A 13,306-nucleotide genomic window follows, 5' to 3' on the forward strand; every position below is an offset into this window, starting at 1 on the left:
AAAAATAATTGTTATAATTATCACATCACATAATGCTGGTTTGGTTTCTAGATTTATTCTTAAAAGTTTGGCCTGAAGGACTTTTTAAAAAAATGTACCGTAATTGTAATAGTGAATCCTCCACAAATAATCCAATTTAATGTTTAATTCTATTAAAGCAATCCTTTGTTCTACAGCATGTAAAAATGAGTTGTATTTCATTTGGTAAAAGAATTCCACACAATGCATCTGGGTTTTTCTTTCTTTGTGAACGAGCCACATTTTTTGTTCTTGGCTGGCCTTTACTGCCCAGCAGTGGAGATTTATTTATTTTATCATTTTACTTTCTGTTTCTCACCATCTAGGTCTCAAAGTGTTTTACAGTAATATCTATTATCTATAACAGTGGAAGGAAGTATTTACACTACAGACATTTTTGTGGGTGGGGTGGGAAATACAGGATTCCCTGTGGGCTAAGAGACATATTTAAAAATAAACACTGCCAGACTATGTAAATTTTTAATATGTAAAATAAGCAGATAGATTAAATTCACTGCTACTAAAGAAGTGCCTTCAGTCTGCAAAAGCTTATAGCCCAATACATTTCCTAGTCTTGCTGGCGTTACGATACTCCATTTACAATACAGGAATGGTGGAATAAAGTCTGGACATTAACAGAGAAACTCATTGCGTCAAATAGGAGCATTATGCAGAAAGAACAAAAAAGGTTGGGTTTTTTTGAAAATTGGTATTGGTATCTCCTTTTTGCATGTGTTGTCAGATGAGGAGGTTCCACAATACGTACCACTGGCCTCTCGTAACTCTTGCCAGGTGGGTGAATGTTGCCAAGACCAAAGGGGCACCTGTGTAAATTGACATTTTCCCCATTTTATTCTTTCCCACAACTCGGTACTTGGAAACTTCAGCCTGGATTTACATAATGCATACAGCACAGATTTGTTGCATAATTGTAATTTTGTTTATTGAATACATATTAGAAAGCTTGAATAAAGACTATCGTACATAAAGTAGAGCCTATGGTGATCCCTATTGCCTCTTTCCCTCCTGGTCTAAAGTCGGCTAAATACTTCTGTTATTTCCTTTTTATTTGCGGCGATTAGACTACGTTTCTGCAATTTAGTATACTTGCTTTTAAATCCTGTTGCTTTTATCTCCATTTTTAAAAATAATTTTACCATGTTTTATTTCTTTTATCAGTATTTTTGCTAAAATGTTTTACACTACTGGTATCTTATGTAAACTCCTTGGATATTATCATTATTATTATTTTGATGCAGCAGTCTATACATTTTGTCAAATACTTAATAAAATTATAGGTTGGAATAAAATCCTGCCTGCCTTCCCCAACTTCCCCATTGCCAAAAGTCCCCCCTGTCCATCCACCCAAACACACACCTATTTTCTTACCTTTATTCAGTGGTAAAGGTAAAGGGGCCCCTGACCATCAGGTCCAGTCGTGTTGCTCAATAGGCCGAGGGAGCCAGCGTTTGTCCGCAGACAGCTTCCAGGTCATGTGGCCAGCATGACAAAGCTGCTTCTGGCAAACCAGAGCAGCGCACGGAAACGCCGTTTACCTTCCTGCCGGAGCGGTCCCTATTTATCTACTTGCACTTTGATGTGCTTTCGAACTGCTAGGTTGGCAGGAGCTGGGACCGAGCAACGGGAGCTCACCCCGTTGTAGGGATTCGAACCGCCGACCTTCTGATCAGCAAGCCCTAGACTCTGTGGTTTATCCCATAGCGCCACCTGGGTCCCTTTTATTCAGTGGTAGGAGCAGCAAAGAGGGGAGCCATGAGAAAAGAGGAGCAAAATTTGCTTTTGTTTCCCTCCGTCCCACTGGTTGTTCCCCCTCAAGGGTAACAGATAACCGCCTAGCCCTTGCGAGAACTGAATGTTGACACACAGCCATATCTATATGTAAAATCACAAAAACACGGCAGCAAAATAACAAAAGTTACTAAATCATCAGCGAAAAGCCATTTTCTGAGCTGGCACCTGAATGCCATCAATTAATCCATGAGCTAATCCATGGTGAGCTTCACAGATTCATAGAATTGTAGAGTTGGGAGACACCCTGAAGCTTCCCCAGTCTAAGCTCCTGCAACACAGGGATCTCAACTAGATAATACATGTCAGATGGCCAGCCAAGCTCTGCTTAAAAACCTCCAAGGAAGGAGAGTCCACCACCTCTGGTAGGAGTCTTCAGACAGTTGAGCCATCTCTACTAGATCTCACAAGAAACCCAACTTGCAGTAAATTGGCCAACATCAGGTGGCTCAACAGAAGGATGTATTTACTGAAGTTAAACAAAGATAATTAGATAAAGAATTGGGCATTATTCTGATGCATAAGAAGGAATGCTCTGTCTTTTCAGAGTCTTTTACTTTATTTTAAATTTTTTTGCTAGAGGAGATAATCAAATCATTCCTGACTTCGGAGCCAAAACTATAAATCCTGTTGCGACAAAATGTCTGGATGTGGAAGGAAGAAAAGCAAGTTCTGGATGCAAATGTCATTTCCAGCCAACGGTGTTAAGAAACAGCTAATAGCACTTCTTTAAAATGTCCCACCACTTTATGATCTTTCCGTGTCTGAGTGCGTCCTAGACGTTTTCAAGGAAAAGATGTTAGCGGACGCTTTAAAAGCGCCTTTATTTATTTAGTGTGTGTGTGTGAAATATCTCCGACTCAAAACATTTGGCCTGCACATGGATAAACCTGTGATTTAAAAGGGACTAAATCCATCCAAGTTAACAGACAATCGGAATGGGGAAATTATTACGGAGAAAATGCAACAATTCCTTTCTTTGCAGACATTCCAAAGTTAGCATTTATTTAATGGCTGCCCAAGAAACTATGAATTTAATAAGGCAGCAAGCTAGTTCATTATTGATCAGACTCTTAAATTCTCATCCCACTGAAGGAGATTCTGCTAATAAGGCCAACACATTTGGGTAAATGTGGCTTGATATGAGTATTATGAGGAACTTCTAGTACCAATAATGCCTTTAATTAAGATCTTCTCAAGGACTTGTATTGTCATGCCTTCTTTCTTGTTAGATTAGCTCCAAAGATATGATCGCATAACGCCCCAGGGTTACATTCTGTAACAAGAATTGTATGTCTTGACATTATTCCCCCCGTTTCCAACTTAACGTTGGTCGGTGAAAAAGGCAGGAACCTTCCGCCCCAGGCGTGGCATTTCATGCAGCTCATAAGGCGGAGTCTGTGGGTGGAGTTGGGAGCCAATCAGCCTCATTGGTGGGCTCCCAGGGGACAGGGCTTCTGAGGCGGACCAGAAAGAAGACTTCAGGAGTCTGTTCTGCTTACATCTACCACACATCCCACCCAGAAAACAAGAACCCCTCCCCCCCAAAAAAACTCCTACACTGCAAGACGTTATGGTGAATGCGCGAAATTTGGTGAATGTCAACATTCAAATGTAAATGTTGACAAACTCATAAAGTTTTGGTGAATGACTAAAAGCTTAGTGATATGCTACTAAATGTCGATCATCATTAAATGTCTTTGTCAGCATTCATTTGTGTATGCCTGAATGGTAGGAAAACATGTGTTTACTTTGGGGCACTTACAAAATTAATCTGGAATTGTCAGCATTCACAGGTGAATGTTGACATTCACCAAGTTTTGATATACAGTGAGGGGGGGGGAGTATTTGATCCCCTGCTAAATTTGCCCGTTTGCCCTCTGACAAAGAAATGACCAGTTTCATAATTTTAATGGTAGGTTTATTGTAGCTGTGAGAGACAGAACAACAACAGGAAAAACCCAAAAAACCCAGAAGACAAAAGTCAGAGATTGAGGTGCGTTATAATGAGTGAAATAAGTATTTGATCCCTTTGCAAAAGATGACTTAGTAATTGGTGGCAAAACCCTTGTTGGCAATTACAGAGGTCAGACGTTTATTGTAGGTGGCCACCAGGTTTGCACACATCTCAGGAGGTATTTGTTCCACTCCTCCTTGCAGATCCTCTCCAAGTCAGTAAGATTTCGAGGCTGATGTGTAGCTACTTGAACCTTCAGCTCCCCCCACAGAATTTTGATTGGATTAAGGTCTGGAGACGTAGGTCACCCCATTCTGATGGGACAAAAATGCAGAGGAGGCAAGTGAGTCTCTTCTCCTCGTCCTACACCCACCCTCCGTTCTCATGAAAAGGGCAAGCACCTCTCCAACCTTGGCACGTTGCCACCTTTCTTCACCTCCTGTGCATTTCAGTGCTCAGTTCTGAAAAGCCATGCTTGCATTTTCCACAAAAGAGCAAACATTTGGAGAAGGGTGTGTGTGTGTGGAGTTCGTATAGGAATAAAAGCCACAAGGTCTGGGGTTGTTGTTGTCTTCTTTTCTTTCATGGAGGTGAATGAAAGAGCAAGTGAATTAAGACTACACTTGTGCTCTGCTGGAAATTATCTGGTAAGTGTGGCAATCAGCTAATAACATTACATAAAGCTTGGCAAGCAGAATGAATTTGCAATCAATCATTCTTGAAAGCGGCTGCAGCAGCCAGGCATTGCTGCCACGGAGAAGTGGGGAAATACGCCACCCCCCCCCTTCCTATCTGTGTCTTCTTTCAGCTCAGACATACCTTCCTTGTTTTCACAAATCCCCCAAGGGCTCACTCCACCCTACCTCTATGACCTCATGTTCACCTATTTCTCCACTCGCTCTGCCTTTCCAAGTCTTGGCCTCCTCTCTGCTTTCTCCCCCTGGCCTTTCACAGTCGGGTGTCGCTCTCATACTTGCGCTGTTCTGTCCATCTGGAAGGCTCCCCCTCAACCACTGAGTCACTTCCTCCCTTTCAATCTCACCTTAAAGTCTCCCTATTTTCTTTAGCTTAGGGCCGAAGTGTTTTGTGATCCTTTGCATTAAAGAATGCTGTATATAAAAAACACATGAATTACATAACTGTCCGTAAAGATTTGTGGATAACGTACAACGTACAAATAGAAGGAATAAAAACTCACAGGTGTCTTTTGCAGTCACATGCCACATAATAAACATGCACATTTTAACCTGGGTTTTTTTTATAAAATGCATATGACTCATAAGGGGATGACACTTGTCAGGACGGCCTGCAATATCAGTTACCGACATCTATAAAGATACATAGACACTGTATACCCAACTGATTTCAACTGTCAAAGCTTAGCTAGTCTCCGTAGCATTAAGATTAATTTTGAGAGGGAAGTGCTTTCAAAGAATTTTTGAACCGCCGGCTGTGTTAGGCATATATGTTATAATGATATGATATACACAGGTATATATACACACAGACACACAGACACAAGATTTAAGTAGATTAACTAAAAACTAAACTTGAAAGCTGGCATTTTGTGGAACTGCTCTTCCCCCAACTCCCACTCCCCAAGACAGAGTTTATAATTACCTGTCAAAGAACAAAATAGCATTTGTGCCTTGAAAGAATGCATTGCTTACCAAGAGTGACTACTTCAGAGAGAAGCTTTCATCACAGGATATATGCCATGGAAACACACAGCTTACTTTGTAGCATGAGCTGTGTTGCCGCAACTCGATTCCTGCACCGACACTCAAGCTTCCACCAAACTACAAAGCCTTTTTTGGGGGGGGGGGGGGAATTGCTGCAGCTCATGTCTTTTAAAGGGTATGATGCACAACAAAGTACAGGGCAAACACAGGAAAATGTTATAGTTTTGGCACATTGTGCAGATATTGTGTTCATTTAAAATAATGGGTTACTGGAAATATTTTTGAGGAACCATAAAAACCAGAGGTGTTATTCCTGCAGCAACAAGGAATATTGCAGAATTACAATGCTGCAGGTATCCTCAGAGGACTCACCCGAACCAAAGGCATCTCCTCATTTTGAGCACAGCTCTTCTTTAGAGGCATCAGTTTGCCAAGAGGTTGTTTCCTCTGTTTGCTTTGGCTGCATAAAATTATATGTCTCATTGCAGGGAGGAAAATAAAAAAATTCCTTCAGTAGCACCTTAAAGACCAACTAAGTTTATATTTTGGTATGAGCTTTCGTGTGCATGCACACTTCTTCAGATACACATGCAGGGAGGAAGAAAGTGATCGTATCTCCACGAATGCATTTGTGCTTATTACAGAATACAGCTTTCGATAAATGGACACCGTCATTCTTTAAGGGTAAGTGGGACTGTATTCAAGGCCTTGATGCTTCAAATCCGCTGCACAGAAACACCTCAATACATTTGTCACAAGAGTCTTCTGGACCTCCATGGGAATGACTTAACCAAAGAAAGTTAGCCAATTTAATATTTATTCCCATCAAAGGCCAAAGAAGGTGGTGCAAAGGTGGTGTCTACCACTGGAAGTTTGAGACTTTCTAGAACTTTCCTCAGGAGCGTATAAAGTTAGTTATGTGAAGCTCTGCTTTGTGCTCTCTGTTGAGAAACTCAGGGAGTCAAGAAATTCCTTTAAGAACACCAGAGGGTGGCCGAGAAACTTTCTCTTCAGAGGTACTGCAGGGCCAGAAAAGAAAGAGGAGGGTGTGTTGCCGTGTCTGGAAGTGCAGGAAAATACTAAACTTATAAAAGGTTGTCCTGACACATGCAGGGGGCATCCAAATCCTCTTCTGACAACCCCCTGTCCTGCCTCTCTTCAGATTCATTGGGCTCTTCAGACCTGGCCAGAGAGGTTGTGACAGTGACTCATAGACTGGGCATCACCAGGCCTGGACCCTGTCATGGCCTGAGTGGCATTGGCAAAGGCCCTACATGCCTTTTCCTTTTCTTGCTGTCCCTGCCTTCAACTGGCAGGGGAGACTGAAGCATGCTCAAGCAGACGATGAATCCCTAGAGCAGGAAGGAGATGAGGAGGAGATTGAAAAAAGGCACCCTTGCCCCCTCTTGCTTCTCTCCTGTCCAGAATGTCCTATAGAACGGTGACAGTACCTCTTCTTTTTATGCTTATGGGACTCTAGCAGGATCAACAGTTCCTTCTGCCTCCCTCCTGTTGCAGAACTGCCCCAGATATTTCCTGGGCAATCATCCTCTTTATGCCTCACTACTAAGGTTCAGAAGTGGAGTAGGGCCTCCACAGTCTCCCACTGCGCATGCTGTGGAGGTTCCAGAAGACCCCACTGGACAGGACGGTGGTACTGCACCTTCCTCCTGTGCAGTGTTCACACCCAGTGAAGCACCAACTGCAGGATGGCTCCATTAGCAGCCCACAGTCACTGCTGGCAGTAGATAGAAACCCCTGCACTAAAATCCAGCCCACACAGAATCAGATTATGACCGACAGGCTCCAGAAGCCACCTTAGATACATTTTGTGCCAGCTGAAGTGTCCAAAACCCTTTTATAAAGGCAGCCCTTTAAAAGTGTGGCGATACCCATATATAACGAATTGAAAAAGATTCTTAAATACACTTTCCCCAAAAAACCTGAAGCTTTTCTATTAGGACTTATTGGACAGGAGATTGTAAAGGAGGATCAAATACTATTTTTGTATGCGACAACCGCGGCTAGGACTTTTGTTAGCCCAAAAATGGAAAACCCAGGAATTGCCGACGATTGAAGAGTGGCAGACAAAAATGATAGACTATGCGGAATTAGCAAGACTGACTAGCAGGATCCGAAACCAGGGAGAGGCAAAGTTCCAAAAAGACTGGAGTAAATTTGTGAAATATATGGGAAAGCACTGTAGAAGTTTAAAGACACTTGCAGGACTGAAATAAATCCTACGAAATGACTTGAAATAAGAAATAAGGAACTGTGAGATAAGAGTTGGAAAGAAAACCAAATGAAGGGAGGGAGGGAAGTCAAAGCTCGGCAGAGCATTGGGAATTAGAGATAGGAGAATAATTGTTAAAAAGAAAAAATTGTGTGTGTTGTATTTGTTTTTGAATGTTTAGTTTTGTTTAGTTTTGTTTAATGTGTTTATTTGGAAAATTTAATAAATTGCTTTTAAAAAAATAAAATAAAAGTGTGGCGATACCCTCCTACCGTCATCACTGAATGGCTCATCTGTCCCTCTTCCTTCCAAGTATCATGGCATTGGCCATCATAGGAATAATGAATTATTCTGTGATCTCTTCTTTAAAGTTTGTAGCCCCTACACTAGATCTGTTTCCTCAAGTGAGAAACACACCTTCAGAGGGTGGGTTGGGTGTGCAAACAAAAATAAATAAATAACTGGCACCACGCGCAATCACACACTCTAAAGGGAACGATTCCACCGTTTTCAGAATATTCCCTCAACCCAACGCTTGAAGCCGCAGGTGCAGGCAACACAGTTCTGCTGTGACAAGGGCAGTGCATCCCTGTAAACAGTGCTTCACATAATGATGTGCGGAATAAAACCTAACTGGAAAAAGGAGGAACAATAGCCAAGAAAATCCCAGGTGAGAGTTATGCATAGAAGAGGGACTAAACCATGCAAGTTGGGGGGTGGGTGAGGGTGGTAATATGTTTCATTGTGTATGGGAACATCCATTCATTTATCTTCCCCCACTCCGCACCCCCAGAAGTGTATTGTTAACAGGAGTATGGTCTGCACATAAATAGGATTTCCAGTGCACAAAGCTGAGCTTTGGGCATTTGTTACCTATACATAAGGGAAACCAGAAGAGGAATGGCCAAGCAAGAAGTGGCTTCAGGGATTCGAGAGAGAGAAAGAACACACACAGGCAGAAATGCCTGAAGGACAGCTGGGATGCACACTTAAGAGCACAAATTACCAAACATTTTCCAAGTGTCAACATTTCACATAGTCCATATCGCTGCAAGCAAGAGTTCACTAGACATTTGGACAAGCTAATACCATTGAGACTTCTCCCCTCCTTCCCTCTTTTATTCTGGAATCTAAACGAAAGAAAGATTGAAAACTTCTGTATACAACTGAATGGATTTTGAATCTATAGAAGATCCAAAATCTGCAGTATGTTTGTGCTGCCTCTTTTTTAAGGTGCATTCCCCAGCCCTCACCACAGAATCATAGAATCATAGAGTTGGAAGAGACCACAAGGGCCATCCAGTCCAACCCCCTGCCAAGCAGGAAACATCATCAAAGCATTCCTGACATATGGCTGTCAAGCCTCTGCTTAAAGACCTCCAAAGAAGGAGACTCCACCACACTCCTTGGTAGCAAATTCCACTGCCGAACAGCTCTTACTGTTAGGAAGTTCTTCCTAATGTTGAGGTGGAATCTTCTTTCTTGTAGTTTGAATCCATTGCTCCGTGTCCGCTTCTCTGGAGCAGCAGAAAACAACCTTTCTCCCTCCTCCATATGACATCCTTTCATATATTTGAACATGGCTATCATATCACCCCTTAACCTTCTCTTCTCCAGGCTAAACATACCCAGCTCCCTAAGCCATTCCTCATAAGGCATCGTTTCCAGGCCTTTGACATTTTGGTTGCCCTCTTCTGGACACGTTCCAGCTTGGACACGTTCCAGCTGGACACAGTACTCCAGGTGAGGTCTGACCAGAGCAGAATACAGTGGTACTATTACTTCCCTAGATCTAGATGCTATACTCCTATTGATGCAGCCCAGAATTGCATTGGCTTTTTTAGCTGCTGCATCACACTGCATCACCACTTCATAGAGCAGCTGATAATAGGCTCAACCGTACTCTGTATTCAAGTTCTCTTTGCAAAAACAAAAGTTGCTCATAGGTGCTTTTAGGAAGGTGCCGTTGTTGTGCTCCATTTTGTTGGCACCTCCAAACAGAAGACCAGATATTCAAAGCAGAGCCCCCTCCCCTGCTATTCCCTCCCTACAAGTAGTGAATGCTGCAGTCAGTCTGGGACTCTTAGGAATAAAATAAGGAACAACCAGGTTCCTTCCTGCATACAGGGCATCACCAGACTCCTCCTTCCTAAAATCCCCATGGCCCTCCAGTTACACCAAAGTCCTGGAACGGACTTGCCCATGATTAACCCAGGGAAGTTTGAAATTGTGGCTTAGAACAAAGAACAGGTCTGTCATAAACATCACAGCAAGATTTCAGAGTTCCGTGTTTCCCAATTTGGAAATACATATCTTGGTAGTATATAATTCTTACCTCAAATATAAGTCGAGCGTTAAAGCCCTGAAAAATTATTCTCCAGATCGATTTTAATCTGAGCTGGAGAAGAGCTTCTCCATCCCACCTTCCTTGCTGCTCCAGTTGTGGTTAGAGGAAAAGATGGAGGTCTCCATTCAACCCAGCATATCACCAGGTAACAGAAGAGAAGAAAAGAAAACCATCTATTAACAGAAGAGAATTATTGTGGTATGAGATTTCATGGGCAAAAGCCTGCTTCCTCAGACACAGGAGTTTTCTTCCTAGACCTACAAGGCATTACTTGAAGTTGATAGGCAAATATCAGCAGCTTCAACTAGGGTTTTCACCTGGCTTCTGTACTTGATGGTAGAGTCTGCAAAGCTTCACATAAATGTTGTCTCTGAAGTGTTGTTTGGTGCTCCTGGGGCTGAAAAGCAGTATAAATTCAACAACAGCAATACCCTTGTGTTGTTTCATACCACAGGATACCAAAAATAAAGGCAAAAGCTATTTCATGACATTAAGGAATGGGGGGCCATGCAAGGTTAGAGGTAGATTTTTATCTGAATATATTTTTGCTCTTTTTCCAGCCTGTGGCTGGAATGGTTGGTTCATTTTCAAACTAAAAATGTTTGTGAAGTCCATTATGATGGAATAAATGTTTTAGCTTTCCAATTGAGGATCTAAATACACCCTGTAACTTGAACGCCTGGAAAATTAAGTTCACACTTAGGACAGTAAGTTGTGGCTTTTTTCAAGAGTATCACACTTGCAGCTCTTTCTCTGCCATCAACTCCGTATTTTATTAGATTCGTACATAAAATGCTATTCATAGATCCCTTCCTCTGTATTTTGGATATGCTTCTTCAGAATATGACATCCTCCCCAAAATCCTCCAAAGGAGCACTCAAAAAAGTGAACAGAAAAGGAAAAGTGAGGTGACATTTTAAAATGCTTTCTGGAACACCAGATGTTGCATAGTCATCTGACTGAAACAATGCATTTGAATTATCAAAAGGAGAGGGTTGTTTGTCCGCATTTTTATAAACTCATGGGATATTTTTAGGCACTTAGTTGTGGTCTTTCTGTGTGCGAAGAACATAGCAAACGCCCTTATAGAATTGATAGTTAAACGACATGCACGACATGGGAACCTCTTGATGTGGTTCAGCATTTGCTCTCGCTACACTCTGTTCTAACTATAAACATTCCAGCTGTGTGAATAATATAAAAACTATGCATGAGCTTTTGCTCTTCCTAATGCATCCTCCGGCTGAATTTCTAACTTCTATAAACTTGTCGTGGGCGCATCTTGATATAAAAATGAAAAAATATACTACTGTACAGCACAGTTCCAAAGGCAGATGTGAACAGCTGATGGTTTCATGTTGTAAGGCTGCTCAGAGGTTCATGTAACTTCTGATGCTGAAATAAAAGCCTGACTGAGGCCTAGTGCTTCAGCTAAAACCTATGTGGGTAGGAATGCTTATCAGATTTTCATCAATGGGGAAAAATTCATTCACACGTTGTTACGAGGGCAATTGGCATCCTGATTCCCTAAACCAGCGTTTCTCAACCGCTGTTCCGCGGCACACTAGTGTGCCGCGAGACGCTGGCTGGTGTGCCACGACGTGCGGCAACGAGAAGGGCGATTTGCATTGTCACGTGCCTGGCGGTCGCCAATAAGCAATCCTGACCCGCCGGAAAGCAATGTTTCTCCTCCTCTTTCCCAAAGCTCAATGTAAACGAGCCTGGCGTCTGCCAATACACAACACTGACCCGCCGGAAAGCAATATTTGGCAAGTGTTTCTTACAGTCATAATTATAATATAGGGCAGCACAGAGTTAAATTTTTTAACCTTTTTAATGGTGGTGTGCCTCGTGATTTTTTTCACGGAACAAGTGTGCCGTGGCCCAAAAAAGATTGAGAAACACTGCCCTAAACCACCCACATGCATAGACTTGCACAGCTAATAAATGAAACATAGCTAACAAAACACCCCATAAGCAAAGTATGCTTGTAAGCCTGATCCTAATGTGTTGCGCTGATATCACGAAGGTAGCAGGTTCAATCGCCATATGGGCCCCCTGTATATTCCTGCATTGCAGGGGGTTGGACTAGATGACCCCCGGGGAACCCTTCCAACTCTACAGTTCTATGAATCTATGTTTCCTTGGAAGTAAGCTCCACTCAATTTAATCATGTTACTCCCTTGTAAGTATCCCTGGAAAGGCATTTTTAATAGCTGAAGCTGACATATGAAAGATAATACCATCATTTTGAAACAAGTGGGGATAATTCTGCCTTCAACTGGTAGGGGTTCCATGGCAGCCTTCCCCAACTTGGCGCCCTCCATGTGTTTTGGCCAGCAACTCTCATCAGCCACTGCCAGCAAGCTGAGAAAGTCTGTTCTAGCAGATAATTTCAGTGAACCACCCAAACATTGAGAGGACAATGAATTAGCGGGTCACTAGGAAATATAGACTCAATTTCAAAGCCATGCTCTAACTGAATGTTTTAGCAGATATCCCTGCAGGGGTTGGACTAGATGCCACTTGGGTCCTTTCCAACTCTAAGATTCTATGAGTCTATGACTGTTGTTGTTGTTTAGTCGTTTAGTCGTGTCCGACTCTTCGTGACCCCATGGACCATAGCACGCCAGGCACTCCTGTCTTCCACTGCCTCCCGCAGTTTGGTCAAACTCATGTTCGTAGCTTCGAGAACACTGTCCAACCATCTCGTCCTCTGTCGTCCCCTTCTCCTTGTGCCCTCAATCTTTCCCAACATCAGGTTCTTTTCCAGGGAGTCTTCTCTTCTCATGAGGTGGCCAAAGTATTGGAACCTCAGCTTCAGGATCTGTCCTTCCAGTGAGCACTCGGGGCTGATTTCCTTCAGAATGGATAGGTTTGATCTTCTTGCAGTCCATGGGACTCTCAAGAGTCTGCTCCAGCACCAGAATTCAAAAGCATCAATTTTTCGGCGATCAGCCTTCTTTATGGTCCAGCTCTCACAAGCTATTTCTCACATTACCAAATTCCAACATAGAAGGCAGTTATGTGCACACCTGGCACATATTTCTTAATCTGCCCACAGTGTCTGATGTTCTGTTTCCTTCTGCTAATACAATCACTGCCCCAAAAAATGTCTATTCCAAATATTCTAAACAAAATTACTCATATTTACAATGTAAGTATCTATGCTTTCTCAGGTCTATGTGAAAAGAAGAGGAAAAGACTTCCCAAGGAATGCATTCTTGCTCTCAATGTACCCATAAACTTTGTAGATTTAA

At 42.4% G+C, this 13,306-nt stretch overlaps 1 protein-coding gene across 6 annotated transcripts in view; it reads right to left on the reverse strand.

The window, feature by feature from the left end:
- SUGCT (succinyl-CoA:glutarate-CoA transferase) overlaps positions 1-13,306 on the reverse strand; it is a 282,021-nt gene that overhangs the window by 85,425 nt on the left and 183,290 nt on the right. The window contains exon 13 of one of the 6 annotated variants that reach the window (XM_060280557.2): positions 3,732-4,098. The exons of 4 other annotated variants lie outside the window; for them this stretch is intronic. In XM_060280557.2, the coding sequence (XP_060136540.2) occupies positions 4,069-4,098 (30 nt within the window). In that variant the 3' untranslated portion in view covers positions 3,732-4,068. Of the gene's footprint in view, positions 1-3,731; positions 4,099-10,040; positions 10,220-13,306 lie in introns of those variants that run through there. One more of the 6 variants, XM_035129169.3, reaches the window with a different exon arrangement.

Source organism: Zootoca vivipara, chromosome 11 (assembly GCF_965207765.1).
Source record: "Zootoca vivipara chromosome 11, rZooViv2.hap1.1, whole genome shotgun sequence".
Lineage (NCBI taxonomy): Eukaryota > Metazoa > Chordata > Lepidosauria > Squamata > Lacertidae > Zootoca > Zootoca vivipara.